The sequence below is a fragment of the Morone saxatilis genome, unplaced genomic scaffold, assembly GCF_004916995.1.
Source record: "Morone saxatilis isolate NCDOM2014 unplaced genomic scaffold, NCSU_SB_2.0 Contig1, whole genome shotgun sequence".
Taxonomy (NCBI): Eukaryota; Metazoa; Chordata; class Actinopteri; family Moronidae; genus Morone; species Morone saxatilis.
Window position 1 is genome coordinate 20,386,583 of NW_023339651.1, and position 18,094 is coordinate 20,404,676.

The 18,094-nt window shown below is 40.7% G+C and overlaps 1 protein-coding gene across 3 annotated transcripts in view; it reads left to right on the forward strand.

The window, feature by feature from the left end:
• abcc3 (ATP-binding cassette, sub-family C (CFTR/MRP), member 3) overlaps positions 1 to 18,094 on the forward strand; it is a 48,413-nt gene that overhangs the window by 24,775 nt on the left and 5,544 nt on the right. Inside the window, exons 8-24 of one of the 3 annotated variants that reach the window (XM_035663817.1) lie at positions 1,611 to 1,862; positions 4,011 to 4,188; positions 4,365 to 4,526; positions 4,646 to 4,738; positions 5,815 to 6,018; positions 7,003 to 7,149; positions 7,247 to 7,334; positions 7,697 to 7,763; positions 7,862 to 7,988; positions 8,550 to 8,726; positions 8,980 to 9,147; positions 10,102 to 10,285; positions 10,402 to 10,510; positions 10,694 to 10,850; positions 11,742 to 11,949; positions 14,682 to 14,995; positions 17,505 to 17,708. In XM_035663817.1, the coding sequence (XP_035519710.1) occupies positions 1,611 to 1,862; positions 4,011 to 4,188; positions 4,365 to 4,526; positions 4,646 to 4,738; positions 5,815 to 6,018; positions 7,003 to 7,149; positions 7,247 to 7,334; positions 7,697 to 7,763; positions 7,862 to 7,988; positions 8,550 to 8,726; positions 8,980 to 9,147; positions 10,102 to 10,285; positions 10,402 to 10,510; positions 10,694 to 10,850; positions 11,742 to 11,949; positions 14,682 to 14,995; positions 17,505 to 17,708 (2,839 nt within the window). Of the gene's footprint in view, positions 1 to 1,610; positions 1,863 to 4,010; positions 4,189 to 4,364; positions 4,527 to 4,645; positions 4,739 to 5,814; positions 6,019 to 7,002; positions 7,150 to 7,246; positions 7,335 to 7,696; positions 7,764 to 7,861; positions 7,989 to 8,549; positions 8,727 to 8,979; positions 9,148 to 10,101; positions 10,286 to 10,401; positions 10,511 to 10,693; positions 10,851 to 11,741; positions 11,950 to 12,521; positions 12,833 to 14,681; positions 14,996 to 17,504; positions 17,709 to 18,094 lie in introns of those variants that run through there. The other 2 variants (XM_035663809.1, XM_035663801.1) reach the window with 2 other exon arrangements.

The following is an 18,094-nucleotide window of genomic DNA, read 5'->3' on the forward strand; positions in this document are numbered from 1 at the left end:
CCCCCACTGATCCATATAATGTGCTGCAGAATTAATTACCTTTCCCATGTCTGCAATATATTGCATTCCACTGTTCGAGTGTATTCAGCTACATACTGGGGATATTATTTGTTTGGTCACTGAGAACAGGACTTCAGTTCCAGCAAAAAGGGAATTTTGTGCACAGCCACTGAACTCTGACCTCCAGACTGCTTCCTCTCTCGGTGTCACAGTTTCCCTGTCGGAGTTTCAATCTGCTTTCTCGCTGAGAACAGCTTGTAAAATGATATGGAAAAGCTCGATTAGGCCTTTCACTTGTACTCTGGAAACCTGTTTGGTGTAAAGCTGAATTCCATCAGATGTGTCCTTGTTCAAACTGTAGTCCGCCCATTTAGTTCACTGCTGGAATCCGACTCCTGCACAAGCTTTGTATTAGAATAGATTTTTTTTTTTTTTTTTTTTTTTTCAAAAACATTCCTTTCGGCTGAAAAAGCATTTTCTTGCATTATGTTGTCACCGGCCTGAGATCTTTCTGAACAAATCAACACTTCTTGTGAAAAAATGCAAACAACAAGCAGTCAGTCACACACAGCATTTAATGTTGGCAGGTTTTTTGGGGTGACTTCTATGTATTTACTTTTGCTACTGAAAATGAACCCAGTTTTTGCAAACAGGGATTCGTTTGTAACTGATAAATTTGGAATTTTAGCCACTACTTTTTACTTCCTAAACACAGGAAGTGTAAGTAATGGTTAAAATTCATTCATAGTTTTATTCATAACCTAACCTCCTGACAGTGAATTACCTGCTTAGCTTGGCACAGTTTGGTGCATTCTTATTGTTGTTATGCAGATGATACTCCGTGTTGTTTCCACTCCTTTAAAATCAAATCAGTTAAATAGGGTTAGCTATTCGTATCTAACTGTCCATTCTGCTATGAAGAATTGTATTGCTCAACAATTTCCTTTATTTAAAACCTGCATTAGGTAATTTTTTCACTTGCACATATGGCTTAAACTTTAGCAAATGGTTGCCTATGTAAACATCCAGCAGATATGTAACAAAATTAGAATTCATTTGAAGTCATATTTCCAGCCACCTGATAAATCTAAGACCAATGTTCCCTCTCTTTGTGGCTCTAGTTTGATCTCCACCAACTCCACAAGCAGAACTAGCAGAACACAAAAAACACAGGCCTATGAAACAGGAAGTCATAATGGGTGCACCTCTAGCATTAGCAAACCTAGCAGACTAATAAAGTTGCCACAAGTGGCTGCAACCAAAATAATTAGACCGGCTCCTGCGGTGTGCATAGCGGAAGTATGAAAAACGCGCATTTAATTTATATGGTGGTGGTTTTTTTAAATTAAATGTAAAAAAGTAAATAAATAATTATGTAATGCGATGTAATCTATCGCAGTATACTGAATCGTAACCCTTGTATCGTGATACGTATCATATTGCAGATTTTTCCCAATATACAGCCCTATTTCAACCTGTACTAAATAGTTTTCTAAGAACTTAATAGTCCTTTTTAAATCAATATATGAATTTTTCCAGCTAAGAAATTTTTTTTTTTCTCTCCGTCTCTTTCCTATCCCAAACAACCTCCCAAATTTCTAATTCTCCAGTGAACAGAATCTGTCCAGCCAGGCTGTGTACTCCAAGGCCCCACCATCAACCACCAACCACGTCGGAGGAGGAGGAGGAGGACAAAGCAGCCCGGAGGAAGTGGAGGTGCTGCTGTCCAATAAGAAAGCTGCTCCCCGCCAGCCGTCTTTCCTACGTGCCCTCATCAGAGCCTTCGGGCCCTACTTTCTGATTGGCTCGGCCTTCAAGTTCCTGCAGGATATCGTCACCTTCGTCAACCCTCAGCTGCTCAGGTAAAAACAGAGGTCATATGTAGCCAACGCGTGCTTCCATATTTGCAAGTTTCCAACACCAACAAACTACCATTGTTCCAGTCTTCCCAGATGCCTTTTTCAGGATGTATTTTTGCATGTGGTATTTGTGTTTTTGCATGCTGGTTTGCAATCCAAGAATAGTAGCTGTCTATCTATCTATCTATCTATCTATATGGAAAAGATATGGTTAAGCATGTAGTTTCCCTGTATGTATTTTATTACAGTAATTTGGTTGAATAAGGATAATTACTACTGATATCTGCTTAGTCACTGGTGCAACAGGAAAAACTCATATTTAGCATCGAGTGTATTTTTAATTTCAAATTCTCTGGTATTGTAGCCATCTGTCAGATCATCTTCCTTCACAGAGCTTATCTTGATATTGAACTTGTGTAATATTAATAGACTAGTATTGCAGGCTTAACTTTTCTCCTTTGTTTGGAATGACATTGTGCTTCTGCTCTATTAAAAAAAATGGAGCCCACTATACTGCTTTTTTAAAATACCTTTTAGCCATTTTATATTCATTTCATGAACATAATGTAATCTGACACTACAGACACCAACATAAGGAGGGAAAAAAAGGAATTGGGAAGTGCTGAATTGGCAGACTTGTGGGTATGTGAAGCATTGTCAGTATGTGAAGAACTCACTTAATGTTAACATATTTACTTCTTGTTTTTTGTCACTTTTTATTCATAACAATTTAAATTGTATTTTACATATCCACATATAATAGCTTCCTCATTGTTTGCAGTGAAGGCAATCCATTTATCTCATTTACTGGTAAAGCTCTCCCCTTTATTTATAAGGAAAATGTTACTTTTCCATCACATATTCACCCCTTGTTGTGACCATCCATTGTTTAAGACTGAAAGGTTTCCCTTTATACCAGTTTTAAGTTATGTGTTTTTGTCATAAATCCACTGTGCCCCATGGCAGGACACACCACTCTGTAGCCCTGACAACCTTCATGTAAATCCTACACACACCAAAGCAAAGATACTCAGCAGCTTGACTTGATCTTATATCTACATTTTATCTACTTAGGCTAAACTACAGTGGCTGGCCCAACTGGCTCAATTAGACAACTTCGTCTAAATGCCATGGCCAGCTCAGTATTCCAGCTGCTTTGGTTTGTCTAAGTGGAACTTTGGTAGCACAGATGACATTTTGTCAGAACACGCCTTCAGTTTCCTGACTGTCAACAACATGTTGTTGCAAGGTCTGTTTACATGAAACCAAAAATGAACTGCCTGCAAAAACACGGGCTGTTCGATGCTAGCAGACAGCTGCTGAAAACACAGGCCGTGTTTGCAATGAGCCTCAGATGAGATTAGGATCATGTAAATGGAGGTGTGCTGACCCTCTCACAGCAGGGAGGCTAAAGGCTGCTAATGTGTCTGCCAGCGTGAGAAATTCTAAATAATTCATCTGCATCGTCCGGTGAATGCTTGACTTTAAAGTGGTATTAGAGGTCATAAGTTGCAGAGAGGCCAGACTGTGTCTCAGTCAGAAGTTATATTTTAAGACCTTAGTGAAAGTTTATTGGGAAACCAGGAAAAAAGAGACTAGAAAACTACTACTTTTTCTTTCTGTGTAAAGCCACACTGCAGTGTTCTGCAGGTTAATACCAAGTTATTACCAATTGCATTCAAATAAGATCATTTTACATTACCTTCACTACAAATAGTGATATAGTGTGCCTAATACCTGAATTTCCATCAACTGCAACATTCACAGTAGATAATAGCTGCCGTCAAATAGTAAAGAAAAATGACGCCCTTTGTCCTTTCCTCAACACTTTTCCTTGACCTCGATGGAAAACGTCTTGAGGACTTGCTGAGAGTATCCAACTCAACTTCAATTGAGAATTCAAGCAGCTCTTGTCTTGGCTGCCACTGAAATACATCCAGTTCACTTCACAAAAAATACTATTTGAACTCAGCCAGTGTGTTTATGCAAACTCGCACTAACTGTTTGGTTGCAGAGTAGATGTGTGTATCTCCAGACCATGTGAAGGGAAATGAGAGCTTAGATAAGCTACGTGCTGTTATCAACACAGCTGTTTTTATATTAGTTTGTTGTGGTGTGTTTAGGAATTCTTCCCTTTCTTCACTCTTACAGGATGCTGATCTTGTTCACAAAACAGAAGGGAGTTCCTGATTGGTGGGGTTACTCGCTGGCCTTCCTTATGTTCTTCACAGCCTTCCTGCAGACTCTCATCCTTCATCATCACTTTCAGTACTGTTTTGTCACCGGTATGAATGTACGCACTGCTGTCATAGGAGCTATCTACAGGAAGGTATGCACCAAATTATCATATGTTTGCTTTCTGACGTTGTGTTACCATGCACGTGGACAAATGCATTAATGCTAAAAGAAACCATTTCATTCTAGAGGAGATACAGTGTGCTTCACAGAAAAGACATTGAGTGCAAGTAGATGAGTATAGGTTTTCTCCTCCTCATTGTTCTGCAGGCGCTAGTGATAACTAATGCTGCCAAGCGTTCGTCTACGGTGGGAGAGGTAGTCAACCTGATGTCTGTGGACGCACAGAGGTTCATGGACCTCACCACCTTCCTCAACATGTTGTGGTCTGCTCCACTTCAGATTATTTTGGCACTATATTTCCTCTGGCAGGTAGGTTCACAAATCATACATGGATTGTTGTACGACTAGACATTTCACACAGTGTACACACAATTATTGAACACGAGAGACTTTTGCTTTATCTCTGTATTTACTGCTGTATTTTACAGAACCTCGGTCCTTCTGTGATGGCTGGGGTGGCTGTCATGATCATGCTGATCCCTTTTAACGCTGTGATTGCCATGAAGACCCGAGCCTACCAGGTATGAACAGTCGAACTAGGACTTGGCAATAATTTAGTGTTGTTGTCTATTTACTCTCAGTGGAACTGTATCAGTGATATAAGCATATTTGTTGTTTGACACATTATTTTAAATGAATTATTCCAAACACAATTGTTTGCTAATGTTTTGGATTTACACATTAAGAGTAAATAAACTGGTTTTGCTTGTTGTAATCATTCCTGCTGTTAGCCACGAAGAGCTTTCTTTATATTTAGAGCTGCAATGATTAGTTAATGAATTGATTAGTTGTCAATTTGTGTTTGATAATCAATAAATTTTTTGGAACCATTGTTTAAGAAAAAAATGTCCAAATTCACAAATTTCAGCTTCTCTAATGTAATTACTTTCTGGTATCTTCAGTCTTCTGTGACTGACGTTAACGGAATCTCTTTGGGTTGTGTACAAAACAAGACATTTGAGGACCTTGGGCTTTGGGAAATATTGAGTGACATTTTTTATCATTTTCTGACATTTCTGAACCAAACATCTCATTGATTAATTGAGAAAATGCTGTTAATTTCAGCCCTATTCATAATGCGATTTCAAAATGTGCAAAATGCATTCTACATTTTATCTGAAGTTAATATGAGGCTTTAGCAGTCTAAGTTAGTGTGAAATGCCCTCTTTTTGTTATTATCCACTGCAGCTTAACAGGGAGACACAAAGGGAATTTCACTGTCATTTTCGAAGATCCACTTGATTTGACTAACCCAAACTGATGAAGCCAAATGATACATTTAGATGAAGTTTTGAATACTTCTTTGCACAAAACAAAAATTTTGTCCCCCATTTTGTCAGTTACATTTGAAGGACATTTACTCCTACTTTCCGTCAAACCATGTCTGATCTAGTCGATACCAAAGTTTACTGTAATTCAAGCAAGAGTGACAAATGTAAATGTACATGATTTTAAATTATTGGTGGGGTTAGCAGTTAAAGGAAATTACCTTTATCCGCTTTCCCTATTTTTGGTGTTTTGGTTGATCTATTAATTCACAGATAAAGACCAGTTTGTCTTTTTTGCTCCTCTTCATTCTCCTCTTCCTCTCTTCCAGGTGGAGCAGATGCAGTACAAGGACTCTCGCATTAAGCTAATGAACGAGATCCTGAACGGCATCAAAGTCCTAAAGCTGTACGCCTGGGAGAACTCGTTCAAAGAAAAAGTCCTGGCCATCCGGCAGAAGGAGCTCAACGTGCTGCGCAAGACAGCTTATCTGGGAGCGCTGTCCACCATGGCCTGGACCAGTGCCCCTTTTCTGGTAGGCTTAGTCTAAATGTCTGGGAACTGTCTTTCTTTCAAGAGACTCTTTGCTGAGTGATCGGCCAGGAATTAAGCATTTGGTGAATGTCAGGCCGTTCTTATTCAATTTACAATTCGGCAAGTGTTCAGATAGCCTAGTTTGTGGTCAAAAATACATTACAAAGGAGCTTTATCTGAAACTATTTTAGAAACCTGGTGATAAAGAGCTCTTTTGTTTAGAAACTGTAGAAGGAAGAGAATATTCCGGTCAATTTTGTACACACTTGAAAACTAAGCCCAGTGTGGGGTCAATATAGCCCCGACACAACACAGGGATAACCAGAACCAGTGGGGGGTTTTGACCCAGTGCTTTTTATTGTGTAATTGATATGACTTTTGGAGTCCTGTTTGCGTCCTCCTGGTGAATGTAAGTCCAGTCAGGTTGCAGACTCTTTTATTATGCTGTACAAGTAATGTGTAAACTTTCCTGGAACTTCTAGCAACTAACTTTATGTCATGACAGCCAATGCAATAACATGGGAGCAGTGTGAGTGAACACAGCTCAGTTATCTACATCCGATTTCATAGGTCACATGTCAGCATTTAATTCAGAAATTAGTTGATTGGTATACATTTGTCACATAATACTCACCATTATGAACACTTGGGGTGCCCTGGTAGCTCCTTGCTGCAGCGGCCATGTGTTCGAATCCGACCTGTGGCCCTTTGCTGCATGTCATTCCCTTTCTCTCTCCCCTCTTTCCTGTCTATCTTCTCTTCAGCTATCCTATTCATCAAAGGAAATGAAGCAAAAAAAATATTTGAAATCAATAAATGAAATAAAATAAACACATGAATATCACCAGCTGTTGACAGTCAGGTCATTGCTGATTCACTGGTTGATAAATGTGCAAATGGGTGTAGCATCACAGTACTGACTGCTGTACATGTGTACAGTAAACTGATAGACCTTGATGCCTGAGCGACCCGTTTGTGTTTCTAGGTTGCCTTGACAACGTTTGCCGTGTATGTGACTGTGGATGAGAACAACATCCTGGATGCAGAGAAGGCCTTTGTGTCCCTCTCGCTCTTTAACATCCTCAGGTTTCCTCTCAACATGCTTCCCCAGGTCATCAGCAGCATAGTACAGGTAGGAACTTTTTCCCTTTTTCTGCATTTCTCACCTTCATTTTCTGCTTGTGTTGACAGGTTTCATTGAGTGCCCCTGTGTTTATTCTGCTTCGCAGGCCAGCGTCTCACTGAAGCGAATTCAAAGTTTCCTGAGTCACGATGAGCTGGACCCAAATTCAGTAGACCGAAAGAACATAGCAACAGGTAGAATGAAACACTGCTCTTCTTTTGACTGTGGTTAAAACAACATGTTTCTTTACTTTGTTCCCACCCTGCCCAGCTTCAGGCAGTTCTTTTCCTTTCTGGTGTCACTGCACATGCTTTAAACAGACATTAATAATTGCAGTACCTCGAGAAAATGTGCATTATCATTATATGCCATCATTCCATTGATCATTCAAGGCTTTAAGGCAAAGTCACTTCCACCCTTTTGTACCTTTTACCCAGTGCCTGAAGCCTGCAGAGCTTCGGGATGACTAATGGTTGAATAATGCCTTTCAGTCTTTTGTCCTGTCAGACTACAGTGCACCTGGCACCAATTCAAAAAACGTTTTGTTGCTCAACAGAGTTTTCACTAACAGTCGTCAACGGGAAGTTCAGCTGGGCCAAAGAAGATCCTCCTGTTCTACACAAGTATGTACACAAGCAATCTACTGTATGTTTGCTCCTGTTTGTTTGTGTTGTCAAACCTGAGAGGCCATTCTCAAAACACTGTGACTGTGTGTTTGTAGTATTAACGTGATGGTGCCCCAGGGCTCCCTGCTGGCAGTGGTGGGCCACGTTGGCTGTGGGAAGTCCTCCCTGATCTCTGCGCTGCTGGGTGAAATGGAGAAACTGGAAGGAGAGGTTTCTATTCGGGTAGGACTTCACTTCATGGAGCTTTTTAGCTTCTTTTAGCTCATTACTTTGGTTTTACAGCTTACAAACATTGCGTTTAGATGCAGTCTCACCTCTCATTACCCTTGCTTTTAGCTATGATAAACCCACTGTTCTTCTCAACATAATGCAGCTAAAGCCCCAGATATTTCCCTCAAAAGTTAGCTGCCCCCAAATGACCAATAAAAATCAGTTAATGCAGGTTTGGTTCCTGTTGCAGGCTGCATTCAGAAGTCTCAGACCCTGTGGCAGATGGTATTAGTTAACTGAATCTCCTGAGTGATTGTTTTTTTGGGAAAGACTGGTAAAGAGAGATGAAGAGCACATAAAATCCAGGGATTAATGCATTATAGTCTATCTAGGTGTAATCTTTTGAATATCTCTATGGCAAAAAACAACAGGAGACACTGTCCTTTCAAGAACAAGAAATCTGACATCATTTTATAGAATATAGAACACAGAACACATGTTAAGGGTTGCTAATTGCGTATCTGTCATCAGAGGAAGTGGTGTAAACAGAAGTTTGTCTGCCTCTCTCCTCAGGGATCAGTGGCATACGTACCTCAGCAGGCCTGGATACAGAATGCCACCTTGCGGGACAACATCCTGTTTGGGAAACCCTACAATGAGCAGAAGTACCGCTGCGTGCTGGAAGCCTGTGCCTTAACTCCTGACCTGGAAGTGCTGCCTGGAGGAGACATGACTGAGATAGGAGAGAAGGTATGAGAGAGAAGCGCTTCAGTTTTCAGTTCTCTTGCTCAGTAAGCACTTTTTGTTTCTGTTTCCAGTTGTCAGCTTTGGTTTCCTTCCAGCAATTCTGTTAGTTCTACGTTTCCTAGACATTTTTCCACCACTGGATTAAGTTTAAGTCCTGAGAAATACCCTTTACTCCCTGATACGTACCTGAAATGCACATGGTATATTGGCCAACAGCCACAGTCAACAAAGTGATTCTGGTGTCTCGATCCTGCAGGGTATCAACCTCTCTGGTGGGCAGAGACAGAGGGTGAGTCTGGCCCGGGCTCTGTACAGTGACACTGATGTCTACCTGCTGGACGACCCGCTGTCCGCTGTGGACGCCCACGTGGCCAAACACATCTTTGACAACCTCATCGGCCCAGAGGGTGCTCTAAAGGGAAAGGTGAGGAGAGTCGAAATCTAGGTTTCCACACATGAGTTTGTGAGGTGAAAAAGCCCCTTTAAACTACACTGCAGAGGTAAACAAATTGCAATAATTATCATTCATCCCTAGTAAAAACCAATGAATTTATGAATATTAGTTAATATATATAACTTTAACATTTTTAGGCCCTGTGCCTATATTATTTAATATAATGATAAATGTTAATGTGACCAATAATTTTATATGTAGATGAATTCTTTCTCTCTAAACTGCTTCTCAAACAGCTTGAGAAGAACCAAAGAATCTGTACCATATTAAACTGCATAGTATCATGTTCTTTAGCAATCTATTGCACTGAATCAAATTGTGTCGAATCACACTGCATTGTAATAGGGGTGAATCTTATCACATCAGTAGCTGCTTCATATGTTTTTTAATGTATTAGTTCGTTGGAAATACATCGAGGTGTGAATCACATCAGCCCCAGTGATGCAGATGCACATCGCTAGTGCTTTGTGCTTTGTGTTAATTAGCAAATGTTAGCATGCTAACGCGTTAAAGTATGCTAAAGATGGTGACCATGGTGAACAACTTTCTAGGTTTTCTTGTCAGTATGCTGACATTAGTATTTAGTTTAAAGCACTGCTGTGCCCAAGTACAGCCTCACAGAGCTCTTAGCATGGCTGTAAACTGTCTCGCTTCAGTAGAGGAAGTTATATATTATCTTTTTACTAGAGAGGAAGTTGTATCTTTTATCAGTTTATTACTTGTTGGTTTTTCATATTTATGACACCAGTTTCTGATAAGACCAGTTCCTGTGTGGCAGGATTCTGCTGGGAAAGTGCACATATTAACACACTCAATGTTTCACTGAAGTTGAGCTTGCCATAACGGTGTGCCTGTGTTTGTTTTGATATTGGAATGTGTGTGTTTTTATTACATAACTTTGTTTTCTTTTTTGTTTGACTCCAGACACGTATTCTAGTGACACATGGCATCAGCTTCCTGCCTCAGGTGGATAACATAATGGTGATGGTGGATGGCAGGGTGTCAGAGATGGGCTCCTACCAGGAGCTGCTCAATCAGAACGGAGCCTTCGCAGAGTTTCTCAGGAACTACGCTCTGGAGGACATCATAGAGGAGGACGAGGCCACTGGTAGAGCATCACTTCCTCTGCTCTTATGGCATCTCATATCAGCATCTCATATGATTTCTATGGTTGAGCTTCTTGGAAAAAAGCTGTGTAACACAATGCTAACACTGCTTTTACAGATGAGTTAATTGAAGATGAGGAATTGTTCCCCGACGATGCCCTTAGCAACCACATAGACATGGTTGACAATGAGCCGGGGATCAATGAAGCCAAGAGAAATTTCATAAGGTAAAGGAACAACTTTTAAGATTTAGTTTCTTTCTAACTACCTGTATTGTAATGAGCCTTTTTCTAAACATCTGCTGACTGAATATCATTATTTGGTCATTCCACACATACTGTTCACACTTAAGTGTCACAATAAGCCCACATACTGGCATATATTGACATTATTTGTTTCTCCCTATACAGACAGATCAGCATAATTTCAGCAGACGGAGAGAACCCCAGAGCGCGCTCAGTGAGGAGACACGGCTGCAGCCAGAGGAAACACTCAGAGCAGCCAGAGAAGAAGAAACCACAAGAGACAGAGAAACTCATCCAGGCAGAGACTGCAGAGACAGGCAGGGTCAGTCCAAATGATGAATTATGAAAATTTCACACAGACGTTTAAGTGGATACAACAACAACAATGTGATGACATTTTTTACCCAAAAGGTCAAATGTCAACTTCAGTGTCACATCATAATGTCCTGGAAAAACACTTATTTGGCTGTTATTCAACACCATAACTCAGGAACAGAAGGGCAGATTGTGACCATATTACACAGTTGGGTGGACACTGAATTTATGACACTTTGCACTCAAAGGTCACTGGGACCTCAAAAAAGGTTTTTGGCCTTAATTTAACACAATGAGTATAGTAGTAGCGCAGTATGGGCTTTTATCTTTCCATCCATTCTGCCTTTCACTTCCTGCTTCATTCTGAATTTTGAGCATCATCAGGATCACGTAACTGCAAACAACGTACTGGAGCGTGCCTATCTAATGGTGATCCTGTGAGTGAGTAGGTTTCACCAACCGCTCATAGAGTGGCTTCACAGCTAAAAACGCCAGGAGAAAACAAAAGCACCACACTCTCTATAGCTGTACTGTATAAGAATGTACACCAAGTACACATGTACCTGTTCAGTCAATACATCTATGATAACCCTTCAGAAATGTATATTCACCTAAACCTAATACATGTACCATCAATACAGTGATAACTTCTATTTAGCCAAAAAGTACACTTTCTACCTTTATTTATTCTTAGGCTTGTTCTTATTTTAAGGGAAGGTTTTACAGTTTAGTTTTACACTGAGGTAGAATCTGGTGCTAACAGAAAAAAGATGGGTCTCATTAAAATGCTTAGACACTTCATAGAACATAAAATAACAAAAAACAATTATCTACATGATAAAACATAACTGTGACTTTTATACCTCAGTCTGTTAACAGTTCTGTCACTCCCCACCAGGTGAAAGCAAAGGTGTACCTGGAGTACGCCATGGCAGTGGGACCTCTGCTGTCAGTGTTCATCTGTTTTCTGTACGGCTGCCAGAGCGCCGCGTCCATCGGAGCGAACATCTGGCTTAGCGAGTGGACCAATGACGCCTCAAGAAATCAGACTCAGGAGAATGTTCCTTTGAGGGTGGGGGTGTACGCCGCACTGGGCATTGCACAAGGTAAGAAACACTTGAGTGTCACAATAAGCAATAAATGATCATTTTATAGCGAACCCCCATTCATTTCTATGCATTTACTGTTTGATAATTTAGTAGAAACTGCCTTTTGCAAAGTGGTAAACTGTTTTGAGGTTGCATTGTTGTCACATCATGGTGCTAAAATGACTTTTGAACCTGAGCAGATAATTTAACTCCATGGTGCCACTCACACAGCACAAAATGAGCTGAATGTGTTTGCTTTGCAGCCAGTTGAAGCTTTGTTTTCATACAGTAAGATCACTGGAGATTCAACAAAAATAGCTATAATACAAAGGACCAGAATTACATCTACACATAACAATTAGTATGCATTGTTCTTGATTGGCGTTTTCAGTTGGAAGCATGGAGGCTGTGGATGTGTATGTAATGTTTAACTGCTGTTCCTTTTACAGTGAACCTTTACATCCCTACATTCAGGACAGATGCCGGCTGTGTCTACTAGTGATTCCACTGCTTTCTCATTCCACGTTCTAACCATTCTCTCCAATATCTTTATCCTCCTCTCATACTCCTCTGGTTCAACCCCACCCCAGGTATCCTGGTCATGATGTCTTCCTTCACACTAGCCATGGGGAACATCGGCGCAGCCAAGAAGCTGCACTATAATCTGCTTACCAACAAACTTCACACGCCCCAGTCTTTTTTTGATACCACGCCTATAGGACGCATCATCAACCGCTTCTCCAAGGACATCTACGTCATAGACGAGGCTCTGCCAGCCACTGTGCTCATGTTACTGGGCACCGCCTTCATGTCTCTCTCCACCATGATAGTTATCGTTTCCAGCACGCCCATCTTCCTTGTTGTCATAGTGCCCCTGGCTTTGATATACATCTTTGTACAGGTACTCGGGGAAAATGTTGATCACGTGCCAGCTGATCCTCTCTGTTCCTCTTTTCTTTGCCAATTTGTGACTCTTTCTCTTCCTGGAATGGCATGCCGCATGCATGTTGGCGCAGCAGCTTTTTTTTTTACCTTCCAGTTCTGGCCTTTGTTTCTCTGTAGCCTGTGAGGTTGTCCGTGATGAGCATCCACTGGTTGTGATTATCTCCTTTTCAATTGTGAATTCACTTTGCTCTCTCCGCAGCCAAAGCACTTCCTGTCCTGCCCGCAGCCTGCTTCCACACCCTTCCACACACCCTACACACACACACACACACACACCCTACACACACAAACACACACTTGTCGTGCCATGTTGGTATTGCAGGTGGCACAACCCTCATCCCCAATATACAGAAGTCTTCAATTCAATTCAATTTTAATTCAATTTCAATTCAATTCAATTCAATTCAAGTCACTTTAGTGTAAAACCTATTCTTAGTACCATTTATGTTAGGAACTGTGTTACTCTCTGTAGTGATCTATAAACCCCCTCTAGTGGTAGACCAGTGTTAATACAACTGAATCTGCTTCATCTACTGGGTCTTTTGATTGGGTTTTGTCTTTTCCAGGGTGGTTTTAGGGATTGATGTCACTAGTGTGTAATTTGTAGCCTGTGTTTTTTGGAGCAAATAAAATAGTTCGTTAGTAGGCTGGTTAGATAGCAGGTAGTGTGTGTGTGTAACAGAGTTGACTTTGACACTTACAAATTCTTATATAAATAAAAATGATCAGATCGATTAGAAATAAGCAGATCTTTATAAGAGATTTTACATTTGCTGTTCTAAACCTCCAGGATACTCAGGGCAAGCTTGACTCATAGATATGTGTCATCTTCCTGCTTAGAAGCACAGCTCTAATGTACCTGAGGGGCGGTTGTATAAGAGGTTGGATTAGGACGAGTGATGCACTGATCCGATCCATTGGAGCCGTATTAAATATGATTTCCTAAAATTCAGTGTTTCCGCAGTTACATTCATTTAGTAATGGCAAGCAGCAGAATGCCACAGCAATCCCTGGCCTCATGTTACCTTACATACAAATAATTCTAATGCAGTGAGGTATACAGACTTTAACTTTGGGGGTAGAAAATAGCACTGGTGTTGGGTTAGTACTCGCAATCAACAGGTACCCTGAGTTGATGTACTAGAATCAGTATCAGGACAGAAAAGTAGTTTCATTGTATACCTAATTAGGACAAGTGCAGTATATGAAGGTAAATCAATAGCCTGCATCCGGTTTTTCCAATCAACACTCCTCTCTTCAAAAGTTGTATAGTCATTGCTCTAACATGTTTACTACAAATGTGTGGCACCCACAGGATGCAGATGACATCCTGTATGGGCTGAACACACAATTCAGATTAATATCACTGTGGGTAGCCATGTGAGATATTTAGTGATGAAGGAGAATGAGGTCTAATTTCTCACACCAAAGTTGTGCTACTTGACTTGTACTTGGACACCCCCTCTACTTTTAGGGAACTGTGCTGGCATGCAAGACGTGCTGCATCTGATGTTTTCTGTTTATCTGGAGCACACACATTGTCAATATTAGACCTGGTCGTTAGCTTGAGCAGTGATAACACAAAAGGAAGAAGGAGCAGCACCAAAAAACTGATGATTTAAAAAAAAAAATTAACTGTGTTGTTTTTTAATGCTCATGAGGTGTTAAAAAAAACACAATCAAGTGCTAAATGTGACTCTGTGAACGCTGCCATTTCATTAGACATAAGGAACGGGTCCTAATCTATTTAACGCAGGCGTTGTTGTGTTGTCACACTTGACCCCTCCCCTCCCCCCTTCTCGCAGGTGTGCTGTTGTTGGTTAACTGCCTGTTGTGCCGGGCCTACAGTATGCTGCGGGCAGCCAAGCTCATGCATCACAACATGCTTCAGGGGGTCCTGCGAGCTCCGCAGGCCTTCTTCGAGAGCACCCCCACTGGGCGGTTACTAAACCGCTTCAGCAAAGACATGGATTCTATAGACTCCCACATCCCAGACAATATTGACATATGGATGCGCACTTTCTGGTACACTCTGAATGTGCTGCTCATATGCTCTGCCCTCACCCCAATGTTCCTCATAGTCATAGCCCCATTAATGGTGTTCTATTGGTGGGTTCAGGTAAATAGGAAACGAGTCTGCTAACTCATTAATACGACATGCATGTCTGCGAGTGTTGTTGAGTGTGTGTGCTGGTAGACTGCTGCATGTAGTTCAACCGTTGATCACTGCTGTTCTAGTGCTGTAGGGGATGTGTAGTCCAGTAGTTATAGCTGGCTGGGGGCCTCAGTGGCCAGTCTGTAGTTTTAGACCGGGGAAGCTCTAGTCCGCAGCAGCACTTGGTAACATCAATAAACTTTTAAGGTTGTACCATGGAACTAGGGATGTAACGATACACTCAACTGGATACAATTCTGAATACTGGGTTCACAATATCGTTTTCTCAATTTTTTTAACAATATGAGATTGAAAACAAATTATGACTGAAAGACATTCCTTTATTTCTCAGACAAAAATCTATACAAAATATATATTTCCCCTTATATTTTCTTAAGATAGGGTATAAACACCTGCCGCACCTCTGATTTTAAACTGGTCTTCACATGCGGCAGCCATGTTTTTGCGCCTTGATACAGAGATGTAGGACGTGGAACAAGCAAAGTCCAAAGTAGATAGCGCCCTCTGCTGTTCAAAAAGAGTATCATGGTTTATTTTTCATCTCACCGGTTTGAATCTTCACATATTTGTATCACAGTTTAACTGTCTTGCGATATATCGTTACATTCCTATATGAAACAAAACATACATTTGATTTCACATTTATTTTTAGGACTAATTAAAACTCTAGGTATATGCCATTTCTTTTTTAGAGGCAGGGCTGCTCTAGAGGCAGAAATAATCTCACTAGTTATACTATATGTGTATATTCATACAGGAAATACAACTTCCAGTTGGAACTAATCTCAACTGTTGTTTTGCTACTCAATGTCCTACTAACTGAAAGAAGCTTAAGGATAGGTTAAAATATATCTAGGTGAGCTCTTTTTGTTCCATCCAGTCTTTTTCTAACCTCTGTTGAGATCTTGAGTGCCAGGAGGGACCTCTTCGTATGTCAGGCCTGCTAGATAGCTACAACAACTGAGGTTTAATGAGGTTATTCCTCCCACAGGAGCAGCTCTGTCTGACAGCGGTTTACAGTGGTGTGTGTAGTGTTTATCACTGCAGTATTGATTTATTTTTCTGTGTGTGTGTGTGTGTGTGTAACTGAAACCAAAAGTAATATAATAATTACAAATCATCCAACATGTTAATTATTAAGTATTTTAATGGCCATTCTAGATTTGTTAATAATGCACCTTCTAGTGATCAAAACACACTCCCGTATCTGACCTCAAGATGGCACAGTTTGGCATAATTCTGCTATTACATCTGGTTAGGGGAACTCTACTCTAATTTTACACACGAGGTTCAGTTTACTTGTCACAAGGAGTAATCTGCCTGTGAAAGTAGCTGTATAATGTCTTTTGGAATCGGGAGGTAACTTTCCAAAATTTGATTTGACCCCTACTCGGAACTATAAGTCAGGATATCTCAGCCTCTGCTGCTTTGGTTTTGGTAATTCTTTTGTTAGTCTTGTGAGTCCCCCAACTTTATGAAAGGGACATATTCAATTGTTGGAGTAGCCTTTTAACCCCACTGTGCAGATTTCATACAGTGTTAGCTTTCAGCCAAGCCCATAGAGGCTAATTAAACAATTATTCATCAGTCTCTCATTACATACACACACATACAAACATTTCATATGAGTCTGTGTAATATAAACTGCTAACTCACTATAGCTTTTTGACTTTTAGGAATTTCCTCAACATACTTGCACTTATAAATCTGTTCAAACACAAATAATCTTGAGTTTTGAGATTTAATGAGATTAAAGTCATTATAAAGCAGAGACTCATGGGGCATTTAGGAACTGTGTGCTCCCCTTTAACATTTATACTAACCTGACCTCCAAATGACTAAAATCAGCTGTACTGACACAAGCTCATATTATCCCTATGGCTTTGTCTCGCATCCATCCTGCATGGCCTGTGTCTTTGCTGCATCATTTGTCTATAATCTTATCGTCTGAGGGGCTTCTGTTTGAATGATACATGTCCAAATTCTGCAAATGAAAGCCAAACCACTCACTATAATATGATTGCACATACAGATACAAAGGGAAGCTAAGCTTTTAACTTTTTCAATGTCATTTTTATTAAGCTATAAATTAGATTTTAATGCAGAAATATGTGTGATCAAAACACCTGCAGCTTGACATCAGCAGTGCTTTAGCACATTTTTATTCTGGACATTCCTGAGGTTAATGCAGGAGAGCTGATTTGCATGTAGACTTTGAACTCGCCACCTCTGAGGAGCTTATGTAAGATGAGCTGGCGGCCTATCAAATATGTGTAAATTGGAATGAGCACTGCAGGTGTTTGGTTCACACAGGCTTTCTTTATTACTCTGCGTGGGTGCGAATGTGTATGTGTGTGGGCTCATCTGTGTGCATCATCATTTTTGAATATCTGTATAGCATCTTGTGACGTCCTGTTCAGTTGTAATGTTGTTTGTTTTTTGACCCCTGTAGAGATTTTACGTTGCGACGTCTCGGCAGCTAAAGCGCCTGGAGTCAGTCAGCCGCTCGCCCATATACTCCCATTTCTCTGAGACCGTCACTGGCTGTAGTGTAATCCGAGCCTATGGCAGACACTCTGCCTTTGTTCTGATGAGTGATATGAAAGTGGATGACAACCAAAAGAGTTACTACCCTGGTATAGTGTCCAACAGGTAAGTGTCCTGTTTCAGCTCAGCGGAACAGCAGCTGTGTTCCAGTTGTGTTGAAAAGACTTTGTGTCATCTTTTATCCTTCTGTACACCACCAATGCTGTGATGGATAAAGGAATAATTTGATGCTTATTCACTTCCTTGCCATCATATAACAAAATAACCTGACTGTGACAGATGGTTTGTTACACAGACCCATCTTGGAAGGCTGATGGAAAAGAGCAGGCACTTTAAAAAAATACTTGGCAGGTGATTCCCTTACATCGTGAAAAAAAAATTTCCATCAAGAAAAGCCTTCAATGCTGCTCTTCGCTCTACTCTCCAGTTCTGATAGAACTGATGCTAGCAGCATCTACGCTAACCTCTTTACCAGCCACCATTGTTGTTCAAGAA